General features: G+C 42.5%; 1 protein-coding gene across 2 annotated transcripts in view; it reads left to right on the plus strand.

The window, feature by feature from the left end:
- Positions 1-19,310, plus strand: part of IGF2BP3 (insulin like growth factor 2 mRNA binding protein 3) — a 114,244-nt gene that overhangs the window by 21,984 nt on the left and 72,950 nt on the right. For both annotated transcript variants that reach the window (XM_055706603.1, XM_005445805.4), the window contains one exon: positions 3,703-3,751. In XM_055706603.1, the coding sequence (XP_055562578.1) occupies positions 3,703-3,751 (49 nt within the window). The remainder of the gene's footprint in view (positions 1-3,702; positions 3,752-19,310) is intronic.

Here is a 19,310-nt window from a genome sequence, read left to right on the forward strand (position 1 = left end):
TTAAGACTAGGTAAGCTATATGGTAAATGAAACTATTGTAATAAAATGCCTTCATGGAATTTCAAAAGACTATTTTTTTGTCTTACACACCCAGTGTAACCGCAAGTAGTTGTAAAGTAACAAACCAAGATTATTTCAACATAAAACTATACCCTCTGTAGGTTTATGTTACCTGGGATGTGATAGCTGTAGGAGCTTTGCAAATACCATGCTTTGCTGAGAAGAGTGTTATGAGGAAGATGGAAAGCACCCCGAAAGACCTGACGTCTGAGATACGGGAGAGTATTTCCAAGAAGGTGCTCCCGTGTTTTTCTCTTTCCTCACCCGTAGAGTTATGTCCCTGTGCATAAGCATGCTTTCTGAAGTCAGAACCCATCCTCACAGAAGCTGTTGCTACTCCAGTAAATTCAGTCAAACCCAGCTTTGTTCCTTACTCTTTGCTATACGTTTGCATTTGGTTTGGGAATTTTCTTGAGGAAGCTGAGAGCTGATTCTCCGTGGGTTCACGTGCACGCAGCAGAGGTGGCTGCACATCGCTGATGCCACCCTGCAGCAAAGAGCTGTACGGGGCTGCCGGCATGCGGGGAAGGGCAGGAGGAGCGAGATCTTTCTGAGCAGGAGCTGCGCAGGTTATTGCAGCGCGTGGGGGATTCTCTGTCTGCTCACAGCTAGCTCAGTGCTTGTGCTGGTCCTGGGAACACAAATATTTCGCTTATCATTTCTGTCTATTCTTTCTGTGTGGGGAGAAGGGCAGAGGGGGAAAGGGGTGACAAGCTTTGTGTATTTTTAGGCAATGTTAAGAAATTTAGCTGTTTTTTTTTAATAGGAGCTGTTAGTAACTGAAATGGAGAAGTCTCAAAGGTGCTTGTGATCTTTTATATCACACTGATTCTGTGTGATTCCTCTCTAGGCTGCACAAAGCTTTATGAAATTGTTTTTCCTGTTGCTAATTGATATAACAATGTAAAAAATTTAAATTTTCACATGCATCAATAAACACCAGTTTTCAAACTTGTGCAATGGGTGACAAGTTAAAATTACTTGCAATGCAGTCAAGCAACTGATGAAGGTGTAAATAGTTTCAAATTAAATGGTTCATATAGCTATTTTTGTATTTTTGAAGTGACCTTTCAGTTTTGTACAATAGGTGTCTCACTATTGCCATAAACGGAGGTGCACAGCGGGACTGTACCCATTTTGTACTTGGCTTGCCATTTCCTTTGGCTCTTTATGAATGTGGTAGAGGAACTGGTAATTTTAAGGTGGCACTTCTTCCTTGCTTCTCTCCCTTCCTCCTCCTCCCTTTCAGGATGTTCAAGTTATTTCTGTGCTACTGTCCTGATATGACACATTACCGAGCAACAACTAAAAACATCAGTGTCCTATCAATATTTTTCTCACATCAGAGCCAAAACACAACACTGTACTAAGAAGGAAATTAACTCTATCCCAGCTGAAACCAGGACAGCTACAAATGTTGGCTGGCAGAAGTTTTACGTGGCATCAAACTTCTCAGTTCCTCAAGTTGTGGGAAGAAAAAATCCCTCCAAACCTTGTGTTATGTCCTTTACTGAGTAAACATAGAGATCACTTTTTTGTCTCTCTCTCAGGTGTTGGGCATTAAAGGGAGAGGATACGTAGGCTTTCCTTCTGAAATTAAAAAATGTGAGGTGGCAGTTGTGGAGTCAGTTGTATATGGGCTTCTGGAAAGGACTTTTCCCCCTCTGCTTCTCACCGTGGACGTCCACAGCTCGGCGTGAGCATTTGTTGCCCAGCTTGGTGTGGAGCTGGGGGGAGACCTGCTGGTGTGCTGGCTGGGCTGTTGTGTGCTTGGATCCTTCTGCAAGTGGCACTCCTTGCTACGTGAATTTTAATTTGAATCTACAAGTGTGAGAGACTAATGGCACAGCACAGTTTGAAGCACACTGCTTAGCGTATTGGCTGCCAATTTTGTGGCTTGGGATTTTTAATACTGAATGAACATCCCCCTTTTATGTTCTACTTTAGGTCCCAACTTTCAAGTTTCAGGTTGCTGTCTGAGATTATTTTGGTATTTTGGAGCAGTGTATCACTACTTCAGGGGGATGTTTCATAGCAGTGTCGCTACCTGAGATACAATTCGAGGAAATCTGCAGACTTCAAGGAAACTCCCCCCTCCCAATTCCAGTGAAGCAGCTCCTGACTCTCTGCTTATTGGAAATGAAAGTTTAAATAGGGTTGTGTGCGGTTTCAGTTTTTGTTCTCCCTTCCTTGCCTATTTACGTGAACGAATGCTGAAATCTGCTCTTACTTGTTTGAGAGGGAGTGAAAACAGCTGAGAAATGCTGCATAACAGAGCCCTGTTCGGCTTTTCTGGAGGGGGGGAGCTTGTCCCTTGATCTCATGGTCGCCATAGAGTTGGGTGTGACGGACATCTCCATGTGAGGAGAAGTTTGGGAAAGGTGGCTTTGTGCTGTGAGCTCCAGCTGTGCCCTGGACAAAGCCTGTGGAGAGAAGAGCATTTCCAGGGATGTAAAACACTCACTGCAGACCTGTGTGGATGGGGGGTTGGGGGTATTAGGGAGAGGAGCGTATTTTAAAAGTATCTGAGGGGGGAAATTAAAGCTTTTGATTTTATTGCTAGACGGGAACATCTCTAAAACTTGTTTTGTTGCAAGATTTTTGTTGGTCTCTATAATTTTAACAAACTTTTGTTAAGAAGTTCTTAAAAGGTGAAGCGTTTTTCTGAGAGGTCAGTATCGAGCAATTAAAACACTACACAAAACCGGAGTGTTTGAACACAAGACACTTAGTCTAGCTGCAGTGGTGAACCAAAATGTAGTTGAGACCTTTTAGGCTGGACCGCTCTGCGTGCTGTCCCCTCTCCCTTCCCCAGATCTTCTCAGGCTAGCCAGGCTGACCCAGCCAGCACACCCTACCTGAGCCCAGCTGAAACTGTGTTAATCTACACATTCTTGTAAATCCCAAGGGTTTTGTGGCATCTCTGGCATTTATTTGTTCTCTCACTTTGGGGGAAGGGAGGAGACAAAGGACTTGGCTGTGAAGGCAGCCAGCACACTAACAGGCTTTGCAGTAGCACTTCAAAGTGAACGTTTTGTTTACTAGATAAGTGAAAACCGATGTAAATTTGGGGTGAAAATGCAATGAATTTACTCATTCTTACCCCCTCCTCCGGATCAGGGATGGAGAACATCAGCCCAGTCTGTTATTAGGCTAATGAAAAGCTTAGTATCAAAGCAAATGTATTAATTCAAATTTAGATTTTTTTTTTTTTCCTCCAGGGGATGTAGAATCCTGAAGTATCATCTTGGTGAATTAAAAAAAAAAAAAATAAATTAAATTGTGTGGAGGGGAACCCAGTACAAATACACGGGATTATCACACCCATTTATAGTGGAGAGAATTAGATACTGAAGGCCTTAAAGCTGAAATAGAAATAGTCTTCAAGAAAAGTGGAGACTTCATGAAATGTAACAGCTGTCAAATGTGTAACAAGTATTTCTGTAACAGCTCTTTGGACTTGAAATGGTTTTGACCTGACATTCCCCCCCAGCGATCTGTTGGGATTTTTTTGAATTATGTATTTGGTTTTGCCCCTCTTAGTACGACAGATGCTTAAATGTATGACGCTGCTATGTATGGTCTATCTTGCAATAATGTTTTCTTTCTGTTTTTTTTTTTAACTATTTTCTTTATCTGCAGGAGTCGGAAGCTTCAGATCAGAAATATCCCGCCTCACTTGCAGTGGGAGGTAGGAAGTTACTTTAAAAATTGGTATCTGTGCTTAAAACTGTATTTCTGTTTCTCTCTTTATCCACAAGACTCTTTTCCCCTTCCCCCACCTTTCACTTGCTTTGCGCAGACACCACCCATTCTGTTCTGGGGAAAAATCCTTTGGAAGAGGGAACAATAGAGCCTTCTAAGCAATTCAGATAACTGCCTTCATTTCTGCTCTCAGAGTTAACCATAAAAAATGTTGAAATGGATTCCTTGGTGAATGCTGACTTCCTGATGCAGTCACTCTCTTCGACTGAAAGCGTGTCCATTTTGGACCTTGCTGGTGTCTGGTGTATGAGTTTGGTAAACTTAATACAAGTTTGTATTTAAATGCTTGGCCAAGACCTTCACAAAAGCAGAAATTTAACGCTGATCCTCCTTCTTTGATATTGTCTTGGTTGTTTGTTTTTCCTTGCTCCTCTGTAGTGGTGGCATTATGGCAAATTGCTCATGCTATTACAATTATTGGCTCTCACTTTTATATTGTATACTTGCTGTTTACACTCCACAAATAGTGTTTTAATTTTTGCAGTAGATGGGCTACTGTGAGAATGGATCTGTTTTCTGTATTGTTTTTCTACTTTGTATGTGTTTAAAATGTTGTCTTTGCATTTTACTAGTAGTAATTCATCCTATTGCCTGGGGGAGATTAAAGGGTAGAGGGTTTGAGAGGATAAAGCTCAGGTTTGGGTAGCGTTGTTCTCTGAGCAGGTTTGGTCTGCTGCCTTCATCTGACTTTCCATCTGCAGCTACTTCTTTGTTTGCACGGCCCGATTGCTTCCTAGCTTTGGAGAAGAGCGGAGGCATTGCTCTGTCCAACCTCGGCTGTCAACCGCAGGGCTTCTGTAAGACATCAGCACACACCACCCCTCATGGCTTCGGTCTGTCCTTGTGTCTCTGCACTCCGTATAAGCATTTTCTCCGCACTTCCCAAACCTTGTGCTCCCCTCAGTTGAACTGTATCCATCTGATACCCTTTATTTCAAATTCGGAACTGCTTTTTTGTCAAGCTTTTGGGAAGAGTAGTAGTAGAAATGGTTGAGGGTGGGTGACCGATTTGAGGATTAACTTATTTTTTGGTACAAAATGCCTCTGAGGATTTTGTGTAGGAATAGTGAATATCAGATCAGAGGCACATGATTCAGTAAGATGTAAATAAACATGGGTGTGAGCACTGTTGAGTGGAGTACACCAAAATTTTTACCTGCTCATCCCTCCTTACCTGTAACATACAAGCATTAATAGCTACATACATGTATCTGCATCTGCTTCCTGATTTTTTGTTGCTGCAGTTTGTGGTGACATCTGGTCTCAGACAGATGTTCCCTCTGGCCCATGTTTTTAAAACACTGGTGTCTTAATGTTGCCAAGGAAGAGTTAAAATTGTCCCTGTTAACATAATCTCAGCCTTGCCTAGATGTCCTGAAGCTGCTTGTACAGACCTGAACCTTTGGTCACAGAATTTGGAGGCCCCAAAATAACTTCTGCAATACTTTTGTATTCTCTTGTGATATCAGGGCTGCTTGCAGAGTATGGTTTGTCCACAAACTTCCTAAAGTTTTTCTTTGTAAGTGCGGGTGGTCTGTCACTTCTGCACTGCGCAGGTAAGTTTTGTATGCTCTCAAAAGAATGCTAATGACAAAAACCAGCAACTGATGATTAAATTAATGGGGGAATTTGTCTTTTGTCAGGCTTACCTTGGGATCTGGTATCTTTTGTTGTTGTTGTTGACGCTAAAAGACCTTGCAGAAGCTTCCTTTGAGCTATTAAGAAAGTTTTGGATGATTCTTCTTTAAAACATGTCTTTCTTGCAACCAGTTGCTCGGTAGGGAGAGTTAAGGTTTGCGCATACAGGGAAGGATTTATATTGAAGCAGTGTTCTTGCATAATGTTTTCTGAGGGGGTGGTATGTGTGTATGGCAGCTGGAGCATTTTTACTTAAATTGTTTCTTATAGTCCCTCTGTGCCAATCTGTGTGCCTCATCACTACTTTGTTAATTGCTTGAATCAAGACTGACTACTTCTAATGGGTGTGAAATCCTTAAAACCAAACCAAAAACTACTGGTAAAAGCGGTCTGTAGGTTAGTTCAGTGTATCAGCCCTTGTGTATATTTGATACTGAAATACAAAACACACTTAGTACTCTATGACACCTTTTTTTACAGTGACATGAGGATACGTGAAAAGAACAGAAGATTAGTGTTCTTCTGAAATTTCCCCCCCCCCAGTATAAGCATTATTAGGAAAGTTACCTTGTCATTCTTTGCAAAAGTGTTTTCTTAAGCTCTGTTGAAATAATTGTTGTGTTTTAATTTTGTTCTTTATAGAAAACAAGAATTTTATACAGCCTACGGGCATGCCCATGACAGTTTGTGTGTGTGCCTCTAGTTCAGTGCTTTGAAGCTGTTCTTGTTGCTGGTGTCACGCAGTGGTACCTGTAATCTTGGGCCATGTGGGACTGGGACTTAGCAAGTGTCTCTGTGAACATCCATACCCAACAGAGATGGTCTCTGGCTTATAACAAATTGCCCACGAAACCCCTTTATTATAAGGAAGGCATCCATAATATTCTCAAATGCAGCTCGTAGGGTTTGGGGAAAGCAGGTCTGGAAAGAGCGGTAGGGATGCTGATCCCACAGTAATGTAGCTGAAGTGTTTGTGTGTGAAGCCTAACAGAGTTTGGTAGTAGCTCCTACTCTGGAGCACCCCAGAGTATAGTATTACCTCCTGGTTTTCAAAACCAGAAAAACATTCGGGGAATAAATTGAAGTTTAATCTGAATTGAGAACGTTTTGCAATACGTCAGCTGAGGAAGGTGCACCACTGGTGATACATGTGCTTTGCTCTCCATGCAGATGGGAGCTGGCTCTTAAGATTCATGAAATGCCGGAGTAAATGAGTTTCCTGTGAAAACCCTGAAACTGTTTCATTGGTGTACCCTCTTATCTTTCTAAGTGGCATATCTGCCTGTTTGGTAAAGTCCTAGTGCCTTTAGTAACGTGGAAAAGAGAATACATTGAACTTCAGTGTTAAGGAAACCCTTGGAAGATGCATGTGAGGTAGGACACTTGACCCATAGTTATTCCATCTAGATTGGGAATTAAACAGTGGGTGTAAATGGGCACAGCGTAACAAGCATTTATTAATAAGACTTTGCGTAAACCAAGTACACAAACTCAGGTTTACTATTTCCTTTTCTGTCTGCCTTTTTGGAGAAAAATGTTCCAATTAGATTTCTCCTTCACATAGGTTGAAGCTACTGAACCAAAATACTGACTTTTACAACCTGCCATAGCAATTGGACTTGTAATTGCGTCCTTTGGGTAATCTTAGAGTTCTCTGTGTACTTATCAGATCATAATGGTATAAGTAAAAAAGGGAAGATAACCCTTTTAGACCACATTCAGGGCTAAGCGGTAGCAAAGAGGCAGATAATGACCTGCTATAATCTGCTGAGTTATTGAAACAAATATTGAAACAAAACCACAGGGTTGCTATCCTGAAGAGCTGACTCTTAAAAGTGCAGCTGTAAAAGATAAAATTCAAAATTCTAATGTATTCCAAGGCATTCAAGGTTAAGTTTGTACAAAACTTGCTTGCTAATTAATTTTAACTTCACAAGAACGTTTTTGGCAAGGTTCTGCAGGTTTCTGTACCTGTGGGTTGGGTACTCTTAGACTTCTTGCCCAATTAGGAGGAACTGGAGGTGGAGGGAAGGCAGCATCTGAACTAAGAAAATTTACGACTTGCCTCAGACTGAAACTGGAGTCTGGACCAGTAGGGGTTTATCCAGGATAATGTTCTCTAACTCATCCACGAGGTAATTTTGGATTTTCTCCCTTCCCTCACTGGACTGTCTGGGTTTGAGGACTCTGGATGAGTGCCCAAGTTCCATAAAAGCATCATCACTTCTGGAATGCATCTTCAGTTTATTCTGCTCGCACATAAATTGCATATAGATGTTATTATATCAATTCAGTAATATGAAGGACATGTGCATGATCAGATTTTATTTTAGAGTTCTTCTGAGAAGGAGCTGTTATGTGAAATGTCACCCTTTTTTTTCTTTCTTTTTTTTTTAAACATTTGAAAACTAAAAACATTTTAAAACTAGCTTCCTCAGTGTAGAAGATGCTTCAAGATACTTTCTTTCCAAACATTTTTTCCATGTTTAGTGAATAAAGCACTAGAGAACAGACTTTCAGGACACAGATGGTGCCAGAAACAGCACTTGCTGGCTCAGCAGAAAGGTAGCTGTTGAAGAGTTCCTACTTATCTTCTGTGGGCTTATTTCCTTATCGGTTTGTATGGAGCAGATAAACAGATAGAGTGTTGATGAACTTTGTAACAGAAAAGGTAGACTAAAAGCCTAGCCTGTGGAGTGTGAACCTGTTGAGTGAGCAGAGAAGCAAGAAAAACGTTGTGAATGTGTGTGACTTGAAAGCTGCTTTTGAGGACAGAAATGCGTGGGAAGGGAGGTCTGATTTAGCTCTTCCAAAGGCAAAAGGATGTTACTAAACTAGGGTTGCTTTTCCTTGCCTTTTCATGGAAATGAAAACCAAAGTCTCATAGTTACGCTGAGACCTCAGATGTTTTAGGTTCTCGAAGCACAAGTAGTAATGGAAAAGGATTTCTGGATCGGTTGCAATGTGAGTGCAGGTTCTGCACTGAAACTTCTGTCAATGCAAGAAAGGTTTGAACCATCTCTACCCATCTGCATATTTTGTAAAACAACTTTCAGTCTCTTTAAAAGAATTGAGACTGATTCTCATTGTGGGTAAATATTAGTAAATCTTACTGTGCACATAACTGTTTTGAGGATCTGTAGTAGCTTGTGTTGTGTCTTTGATTAAAACGGGCAGGTTGCCTGTGGTGGTTTTTTGTTTATTTGTTGTGTGTGTTTTTCCGAACTAGAGGTGCAGTGTAAAAGCCAGTCATGCTGAGTGGTACCTGTTTATGATGCAGCTTATTCTAGAATACCAAGGATATGAAGAGGACAGGTGGGGAGCTTGTGCGTTTTAAGAAAGGAGAAGAAAAACATGACACAATTGCAATTAGGAATAAATTAGGATTATACTAAGCAGATACTTCTTAGAAAGCAAGATGTAAAAGGGAGATCCAGGACTGAGCTGAGCTACAGTGAAAAGGATTCTAGGAGAAAGATGAATCAACGGTAAAGAGGTTTAAAATGTATTGAAATATGATCTTTCACCTCAAGCCTCCTCCAAGAATCCTAGCTTACTGTAATGCCATAAAAATAACGTATAGCTGTAAAAATGCTAGCAGAATGCTAAGCATGCACAAATTATCTGCTGCCTGCTAGGTGTTGGAATATCTGGTAGGGATCTTTGTTTTCTGTTGCCTTCTCAATGTGCCACATCAAGCCCTAAGCTGTACTTTTCACTAATTATTACTAGTCCTACTTGGCAGGAGAATGGAGAACATGTTAGTCTGTTCTCTGCAGCAGTCTTTTATGTATTTGAAGACCCATGACCTTTAGGGAGGGTTAAGGAGAGAGTTTTAAGTTCCTCTCAAGACTCTTATTTCTAGGAAATTAGTTGTTCTTAAGTCTCACCTGGGAATGTCCCATGAGGCTTCTCCAGACTAGTTTCTGTAGCTTAAGGTCCCTTTGAGCTCTTGTTACGTCCTCTGATATGTTTGCCCTCCATTTCAGCCTTGTGCTGTCTTCAAATTTAATAAACACAAAGGTGATGCAATGCTAGATGTGGTGGTCCCTGCAAACCCTATGAAATAAAGCTCTTTAGTTTGACAGTAGGTTGGTAATTACTGTTACCTGGCAGAGATAGCAAGGTCAACTTCTCACTTGCTGTTGTAGTATTGGTTGTAGTTACCTTATGAATCAGTTGTAGGGATGTTGTTGTTTAACCCCAGCCAGCAACTAAGTACCACACAGCTGCTCACTTGCTCCTCTCGCTGGTGGGATGGGGAGGAGAACTGGAAAAAGGTGAAACCAGTGAGTTGAGGTAAGAACAGTTTAATAATTGAAATAAAGTAAAACATAATAGTAGTAATGAAAAGGAAGATAAAAAGAGAGGACTAAAACCCAAGATAAACAAGTGATGCACAATACAGCTCTCACCACCTGCTGACCAGTGCCCAGCCAGTCCCTGATCAGCAATTGGCACCTCCCGGCCAGCTCCCCCCTGTTTATATACTGACCGTAACGTTCTATGGTATGGAATATCCCTTTGGCTAGTTCGGATCAGCTGTCCTGGCTGTGCTCCCCCCCAGCTGCTTGTGCACCTGCTCACTGGCAGAGCATGGGAAACTGAAAAGTCCTTGACTTGTTGCTAAGTAATGCTTACATCAGTGTGTTATCAATATTATTCTCATACTAAATCCAAAACACAGCACTGTACCAGCTCCGAAGAAGAAAATTAACTTTCTCACAGCTTAAACCAGGAGGACAGTGTCAGAAGCCTTCTGAAGAGAGATTCCCACACATGCATAGACTGTTAATTCTGTTGCAATGAGAAATGGAGAGATTTATCAAGAATTATGCACAGCAAACAAAGGTTGAATGTTGAGTACCTGCTGCTTTTGATTTCTAACTATGGGATAGAGGGTAGAGCAGCTGCCGGGGCAATGCAGATGCATCCACTTAAGATGACCTACTGGCTTATGTTGTGATTTATAGGGGGTGATATTTACAGGTATATATGTGGTAATAAACACCTTTTGCAGGTGTTTAAAATACAGGGTGTGGGAGTAAAGGTCCTTGGATAAACATGCAATAAGCATATTTCTCACTTGGAATGATTTACTCATATGAGTGTTAGCTACAGCAGTGCTGATAAGCATCTTCAGGTTGTTATAAACAAGGGGGAAAATCTAACGGGGTAAGTAATTTTATTTGAGAGTTATACTACAGCATTTTTTTTACTTTAAATTGGGATCTTGTTAAAAGTAGTTGATAGTGATGCTTTTATCAATTTTTTGATTAATGATTATTTTTTAAAAATATCAAAAAATAAAAAATGTTGATAAAAATGTAAGAGTTAATATCCAGATGTCCCTGCTGAAGATACTGTGCTTTTATTATAGTTGTAGGCTTAGAAAAGTAACATTGCGTTAGTGAACACAGCTTTTTTTCTTTAGGAAGCTTGTATTGCAGTAGGTTGAGTAGGGAATAGAGATGTTGGCGGTGAGGTCAGAGCTCTGTTGTGGTAAGCACATAAAGGGTATGGAAGGTGGTCTTCCAACCACGAGAACTAGACATAATGTCAGTACTCTTGTTTCAGAGAAATCAGAAGACTTACCAGGTCAGAGCTGGCTTGACTGACGCAGTTCAGGGGTGTGAAAGTTGCTGCTCCTCTTGTTCTTTCAACTTACCACCTTGGCCACCTGGAGGAAGTGGAAGGTTTTGGGCTTGTGCTGCAGGGAAGGTGTTGCTCAGGAAAGGTGGTGTTGGGTGGTGGTTCTTTGGCTCGTATGGCAGAGGCAGGAAGGTTGGCTGAGCAATGTTTGAAAAAGGTGCTAAAGTGCCACAGCTTTTTGTCTGGAATACGAAGCAAGCTGGAATAACTGCTGGCTTTTCTGAACGTGCTGAGTAGTAGGTTGCAGTGACTTCAGGGCACGGTTTGCGAGCTGTTGGCTAATCCTCCTGTGGAGGGGGCAGGATGAGGAGTGGAGGGAAGCATCCACTCGGACCCGAGACTTTTAATATGTTGTCTCATCTGAGGCACACAGCTTTGATTCAGTGAGTTGTCTAGATCTCTGTGTTGGAGTATGGACTGCTTTTGGCTGTGATGGGCTCTAATGCCGACGTATAGAAACCCAGTGAGTTTTAAGTGTTAAACGTGGCCATTCCAACTAAGACATACAGAACCTTTCTGTCTTTGGAGACTGTCTTTATGGGCCTATATCTTATTTTCCTTCAATATTCAGTGGGAGAAATAACTAAGTGAAGGGTTAAAAAAAATGAAAAGATTCGGTGCAACTATCTGATCAGTACAAATGTTTGCTCCAAACTTTTGCCCTCATCCAAATTTGTTCCGTTGTCCTGTGACTGAGATTAGAAAAAAATCTGGGTTTATATCTAGGTTTTGATCTTGTAGGATAGAGGAAGGCACAATCTGTGATCCCTTAACATTTTCAGAAATGTTCTAATACTTAAACCAGCTGTTAGTGTGCAAGAAATTTGGTATTGTCACCATGAGGTTGTATGGCACTGTTAGAACGTGTTGCTCACCAGCCTAGAATAGTATGGGTTGTTGACCCTGTCGCTAACAATGACACCAAAACTTGTGAAATCTTACAAGACACACAAAGCTTGCTTGGTTCAAAACACTTTTTTGGGAACCAGCCACCAAATCTCTTTATTTGCAGTTCTAGAAAGGTGTCTGAAGACCTTTTTCCAAGCACTCAGTTGCCAAAGTCTGGCACCCCTCAGCTATAATTTTTACTTAAGGAGTCATTTTAATCATGGTGCAACCTCTTTATCCAGTGTTGTGATGTGCCCTTTCACAGAATTACAAAACCATTCAGGTTGGAAGGGGTCTCAAGCGGTCTATAGTCTAGCTTTCTGCTCAAAGCAAGGTCTCTTGAATTCAAACCACATTGTTTAGGGTTTTGTCTAGTCTTGGAAACCTCTAGGAATGTGGTTTGTGCAGCCTCTCCAGGTGACTGGTTCTAAGGATTAATTATTCTGTTAGTGAGAATTGTTTTGCTTACACCTGGTGAGGACATCTGTTGTATCAATTTAAGCTGCTTGTCTCCTGTTTTCCCACCCTGCACCTCAGGGAAGAGCCTGGCTCTGTCTTCTCAATGACCTCTGGGACAGGCTGCTGCTATGTCTCCCTCAAAGCTGTCTGTTCTTGGGCTCAACATGGCCAGCTCCCTCAGCCCCTTCTCACTGGAGAGAGAGGTACTTCAGCCCTCAACCATCTTGGTGGCCCTTCACTGAACTCATTCCAGGTTCTCGATGTCTGTCTTGTACTGGAGCTCCCAGAACTGGATGCAGTATCTCCATGTGATTGTTTATCCTCTTCTACTCAGCACTCATTAACTTTCCTCCATCCACTGCTTGTGCTCCTGTTAATGCAGCTCAGGTTGCTGTTGACCTTTGCTGGGTCATGTTCATGTTCAACTTGCTGTCCATGCATGTTTTTTTTCAGCAGAGCCGCTCTCCAACCAGGCGGTCCTTAGGCTGTACCGGTGTGCAGGGAATTATTCCTTCCCTGGTACAGGACTATTTGTGCTTGTTAAAATTCCTCAGGTTGCTGTCGGCCAGTTCCTCTACCCTGCCTAGGTCTCTGTGGGTGGCAGCCCTGCCCTCTGGCATGTTGGCGGATGCCCTCAGGTGGGTCTCATCCTCAGACTGGAGGAGGGTGTGCTGCAACACCTCCTCCAGGTCACTGACAACACAGTCAAGCAGGACAGGCCCTAGGACAAAGCACTTGTCACTGGCCTCCAGGTGTAAAGTGTGGCCAGGTAGAGTACTGTCCTCTGAGCCCAGCTGTTATTCATTACAGCATTATTACTGGAAAGTAAACTGGATGTGGAATCTTTGGAAGTCTGTCGCCTGCACGTGTGGGAGGGGAGCCGCGTCTGGGAATGGTATTGTATCTCTGCAGGTAGAACTTAGGCCGCATGCCAGTGTGGCTGAACTTACTCAAAGCACAATGATAGATTAACCCATTGTTCAAACCACCAGCCCTGAAGTGAAATACGGAGCACCAACACGCTGCTGCTTTCTTCGTTTCACATGTAATTGCACGATCTTGTTCCTCACTGATAGTCTAAATAAAAACCCCACTGCCAAGGGACTGCTTGGTGAAAACTGCGGCTTCTGAAAACTTTTCATTTTGAATGTAACCTCAGTTTAGGAAGTAATAGAAATCGCAAAGTATGTTTTTGACCTATGAAAGATTTTTTTTTTTTCATTAAAAAAAGGTACTCTTATCCCTGCCAAAGCTATTGGTGTAGCTTTTGAGTGTCTTTTGCATGTAAATTTAGTCTCGCCTCATTAATTATTCATGCTGCCTGATATCTTAAGTCTTTCTCACTTTAGTTTTTCTTTATGAAATGAGTAGTTCTTACTGGTGTTGGGCCTTCTGTGGAAGTGCCAGCTTTAGATGCTGGGAGTGCAGCCCAAAATTCCTGCTGAAATTAGATGTCAGTACCTTTTTTGTTGTCATGTATGAAGTTGTAAAGCTCCAGGCTTTTATAAACAGCCCTTCACATGTTATAAAAGTAATGTGGATAAGAAACTAGTTACTTTAGTCCTGTTCTTGGAGAAGTTCTGAACTAATTTCAGTCACCAGCCTTGAAAGGTGTCACTAGCAGAGATTTGCCTCTTCAGATTTACCAGTTGTATTGGAGAAGAATTGAAGGAAAAGCATAAATGAGTTGTTCCTCAGGCAATAATAGGAGAGATGTTATGAGCTTTTGTTCATGGTAGGCAAAGGAATAGAAAAATGTTAACTTGAAGTGGTCTTAATGATTCTTTTCTCAATCCGCTTAGTTTATGCATAAAGAACGTAAAACCAGCAGCACTGGGTTGGGAGAAAGGTGTATGTGTGGTCCAGTGCCTTGGGAGGAGTACAGGAATGAGGGCAAGGATGTAGTGACAGTGCACCAGAACAGTCTCCCGGCTTGCAGCATTTCGCAGCCCTGTAACCTACTGACACAGAAATGGTGCTTTTGTACTTGAGAAATTAATCCAGAGTTTCTGTGAACATGCTGAACAAACCAGTGTAAAACTCCTAGCATCCACAATACACTGCTGTGAAGAGGTGTGCTATTTTAGGGCATGTTGCGTGAAGAACCATCTCATCTCACATGCTTTCAACCTCTGCCTGCCTCCCGGCTCCAGTATTGGAGGGAATGGTGAATCATAGTAGCTCCATGACCTTTTTCACCCTCTGTTTTCCTTATTATTTTAAGGACCTTTATTTCTTAGCCACTTTTTTTCCAGACTGAAGAGCGTAGCCTGCTTAGTTGTTTTTGTGTGGAAGCTGTTCACCATCCTTTGATTGTCTTTGTCTGATTCTTGGAAATTCTACTAAGTGATTTGGAGATGAAGGACTGAATCTGCACACAGTTATGTCATTCATTTTAGGTTATTTCATGAGGATAGTTGCTGTCAGAGACCTTTGTGTATGTCTTGGGTTTTACTTTTTTTTTTAGTGGGAAAAAACCCCCAAACCACCTGCTTCGGTGAAACTTGTGGAAAGCTAATCAGTAGAATGAGGTTTGCTCTTTATGTCTCACGAGATCAGCAGACTTTCTGGGTTTTTTTATGACAGCCATGGGGAAAAAATTGACATTATCAGCAGTGCAGATCATCCTCTGGGCTTGCTGCTGGTTTCAAGGAAATGTTACATTTGAATCATATGCGTACCACATGTTGACCCAACTTTATGCAACTGGCTCTTGTGTGGAGGGAGGGAAACAAAATGTGCTTATTTCCAAGGGGCTGGCTAGTTCCAGCCCAGCTGATTTTTATAAAGCAATGGTACTCAACACATCTCTCCTCGAACTCGCTTAGGTGTGTGGGATTTTTTTGTCTTGTTCACTAGACAAGTAGAAAGTGGCTCTTAGGCTATTGCTCTGATGAGCAAGCCTGAGAATGTTGCAAAGGCTGTGATGCTGCTTACTGCCACAAACCTCTACTGCAAGCGTGCTGCTTCACGGCCTCTGTGTTCCCCTCCCACAGCGACTGTTTTTGGTTGCAGCCTTGAACCCGGCCATGCAAGACTGAGGCCCCATCAGTGTCTCTTCTTGCAGCTTCTACTTGTGCTCATCTAGTGCTACAGAAAAGTTTTGAGTTATTGGGTGCCTGGGGAAAAGGAGCAACATGAGCTCAGCTGTAGAATCCCTTGCAGGGAGGAGACAGATGACAGAGGCAAGCAGTGAAGCTGTTGTACCAAGCAAGGGGAAACGAGACAGCCTTATGGGAAGGCAAAAGATGCCAACACAATCTGCACCTGCGTGCTGCCATTTCATCCAGTGGCTAGTGCTCGCTCCAAGAGTCTGGATGCAGTGGTGGGTCAGGTACTGACTGCTGGGTTGAGGCCTTGGAAAGTGGCAATGAGGACATGAAAAATAGGTAGGAGACCTTTTAAGACGTAGGTGAACACCAACAGATAAAATTTGCTAAGCAAGGGGAAGGAAGATGAAGTTGTGTTAATGTGTTTTCTTTAAGTGTTTTGTAGTATTCTGAAGCCTGAAGCTCCCTCTGATCTTGTGTCCCAAACTGGTAGCCAAGTACATGTGGGCAGGGAAGGAAGGGAATGTAACTTGAAATAGCTCACTTATTTTCAGATGCTTTGGGTGTTGTGGCAATCAAAAGGGGGATGTGACTAAAAGCCATCAAAACCACTTCCAAGCACATGCCTCTTAGTGGAGCAAATGAGCAGGGTTTTTAGAATATAATGCAAACAGGAAATCACTCTGAAAACTGTAGCCCACCATTAACTTGGGGGGGGAGGAGGAAAGATATATTAAAACTATCCTTGCAAGCAGTTGCCTTGTTATAAAGCCTAATAGGGGATTGAATGCATGTGTAAGAAACGAATCCAAATCAACATTTCTTGGGACACCTTTTATTAGGTGTTGGGTGGGGTTTTTTTCTTCTTAGTAATAGAGTCAGGCTGGTTTTATGTGAGGAGTAGATAGCTATTCATGCAACACTTTCACTTATTTGCTCACATAGTTCTCTTACTGAACTCATAGTTGCCCAGTGTGAGCAGCAACCAGGAGGCCAACCTCAACTATGTAGTCTGGAGTGTGTAGAGTTATAATAATGTGCCAGTGGCTTCTAGGTAGGTGTTCTTCAGTCCTTTGTTGCATTGGATGTATAATTAAATCTGTAGCCTTCATTTGACTGCATATAGCAGCTGCTGCCCTTTTGGATGTGATCTAAGTTATGAAGCTACTGTCCATGTTAGTGTGTGCTGGTGTCCTTCTGTAGTTTCAGCAGGCTTTTGGTCTAGAAAACTCACATGCTACCTTCTCAGCATACCTTTCCTCTTTCTTGACACATTGTTTTCTGTTAATTGTTTCTCTGTCCAAATACATAGAAATCTATAGGAGCCATTAATGCGAGCTTACATTGAAGTGATGCTTAACTACAGGACTTCTGTTTTTCCTTTTCATTTTTAAGTATGGGGCTTCTGTGGACCTGTAGACTGGACCATGCAGACTTCTGTGGATCCCTGACTTTGATTTGTAGGTATTGGTTGTTGCACCCGAAATGGTTGCTGGTTTAGGCTACTATTGCAAGCTGGGATGACTTGTTAGGTACTTGAGTGACTGCATATTTATAGGAAACTTCTGTATTGCCCCTTCATATTGGCCTCTTGCTAATATTCAGTAATTGTGTTGTCATCCATCAGAAAGTTTGGTTTTCATACTCAGGAGGCATTTGTTCCTGGTGATAACCTGTTTTTAAAGCATGTAGTAGAAGAAATAGTGCGGTGGTGGTGGGGATACTGAAGACTTGCAGCAGCCTCGTGTCTGGGGCTGTAGTTGCAGTATGCAGAGGGGACTGCGATAGATTAAGTTACTGGGATTCTTCCAACTGTGTCATCTCCAGTGAGCTGTGATGGCCTACAACCACCTTTTAGAAACTTTTTTTATCCCAAGCATAAATACAGGCTGGGTGGAGAATGGATTGAAAACAGCCCTGAGGAGAAAGACTCGGGGGTGTTGGTGGATGAGAAGCTCTATGTGATCCAGAAATATGTGCCTGCAGCCCACCAACTGTATCCTGCGCTGCATCAAAAGCAGCGTAACCAGCAGGCTGCTGAGGGAGATGATTCTCCCCCTCTACTCCACTTCTGTGAGACCCCACCTGGAGTACTGCATTCCAGCTCTAAGGCCCCCAACATAACAAGGACGTGGACCTGTTGGAATGAGTCCAGAGAAGGGCCACGAAGATAGGAGAGGTACTCCAGCCTCTGATCATGAAGACAGGCTGGGAGAGTTGGGGTTGTTCAGCCTGGAGCAGAGGAGGCTCCAGGGAGACCTTACAGAAGCTTTCCAGGACCTAAAGGGGGCCTACAAGAGAGCCGGAGAGGGACTTCTTACAAGGCCATGTGCTGATAGGACGAGGGGCAACGGCTTTAAACTGAAAGAGGGTAGATTTAGATCAGGTATTGGGAAGAAATTCTTTACTGTGAGGGTGGTGAGGCACTGGGACAGGTTGCCCAGAGAAGTTGTGGATGCCCCATCCCTGGAAGTGTTCAAGGGCATGTTGGATGGGGCTTTGAGCAACCTGGTCTAGTGGAAGGTGTCCCTGTCCCATGGCAGGGAGTTGGAACTAGATGATCTTTAAGGTCCCTTTCAACCCAAACCATTCTATGATTCTATGCAGATGGTCGTATAGCAGGCAGGAGCTTCTCTTAGCTATGCTGCGTATACCCACTACAGCCAGCCCTCGGAACTCTGAGATCCACAGCTTGCTGGCTGTGAAATTGATCACGGAATCTAGGAAGAGGCTGGAGGAACTACAAAATATGTCAGAAGAACATGAACTTTTGCTAGCTCAGGAGTTGAGAGAAGGACACCACCCCCCACCCCCAATCTGGTGTCATTGCTAAGTGTTAGAGACAAGTGCCCATGACTTCCACCACTTTGCTACATGGCTTAACTTCTGGTCTAAGCCAATGTCCAGTGATGCTTTTGGGCTCTGTAGAAATGCGTGTTAGTGATTGTTTTGTGTGGCCGTATGTTATGAAAGTAACTTCTGTCTTTGTGAAACAGGTAGAAGGGCTCTCAAAGTAACATCCTTACCTGATTAATGAAATACGTTGACCTGCTTTAACATGGAAGTGTGGTTGTATTTACAAAATAGCTATAAGCCACACGATGCTCGGTTTCAGCTTGTCAGACTATGCTAGAGAGCCTCCTGGGATTTGTAGGGCATGCAGCTTTCCTGGGGCTCTTGCTTCCATCAAAGACTACAGCAGGGGTGGGGGCAGAGGACACCTCTTACCCTTGCCCTCTTTGCCAGGGATCAGTGTCTGGTCACATTGGTATGGGGAAAACGCTTGATCTAAAGAACTTTGGATCTGTGTGTGTATATTTCAGTTTTTGTGATAACCTTATTCCAAAGGTATAGTGTTTTCCAAATCATCTGATAGCAGAAAGCAATGAGGATGCATAGACAGTTACCGTACCAGCAGTGCCTGAAGGTAGCAATGGGGTGGGAAGTCTTAAACCTATTCCTTTTTGGAAGTATGAGGGATTAGTAGCCAGAACCACATAATTGTGAGGATTTATTCCATAAAAATAGGTAGTTTTTTCAGATCCCTTTGGTCTCTTGGTCTGTTAAGAATATGACTTAGTTATAGAAACATGGTAGTTGTTTGCAGGCATAAGAAATAATTATGGGCAATGTTGCAAATATTACTTTAGACTTAATAGACTACTGCTTCGCTAGCAACTTTGTGGATGTGTTTTGTGAGTTGAGTCTAAAATTCCTGCTTCTGTTTCTTTTTTAAGGAAAACTGGAATTAAGTTTCTGAATGCAACAAAATATTTTCTATATAACCACAAGTGCATG

Source organism: Falco cherrug, chromosome 4 (genome assembly GCF_023634085.1).
Source record: "Falco cherrug isolate bFalChe1 chromosome 4, bFalChe1.pri, whole genome shotgun sequence".
In the NCBI taxonomy this organism is placed as follows: Eukaryota; Metazoa; Chordata; class Aves; order Falconiformes; family Falconidae; genus Falco; species Falco cherrug.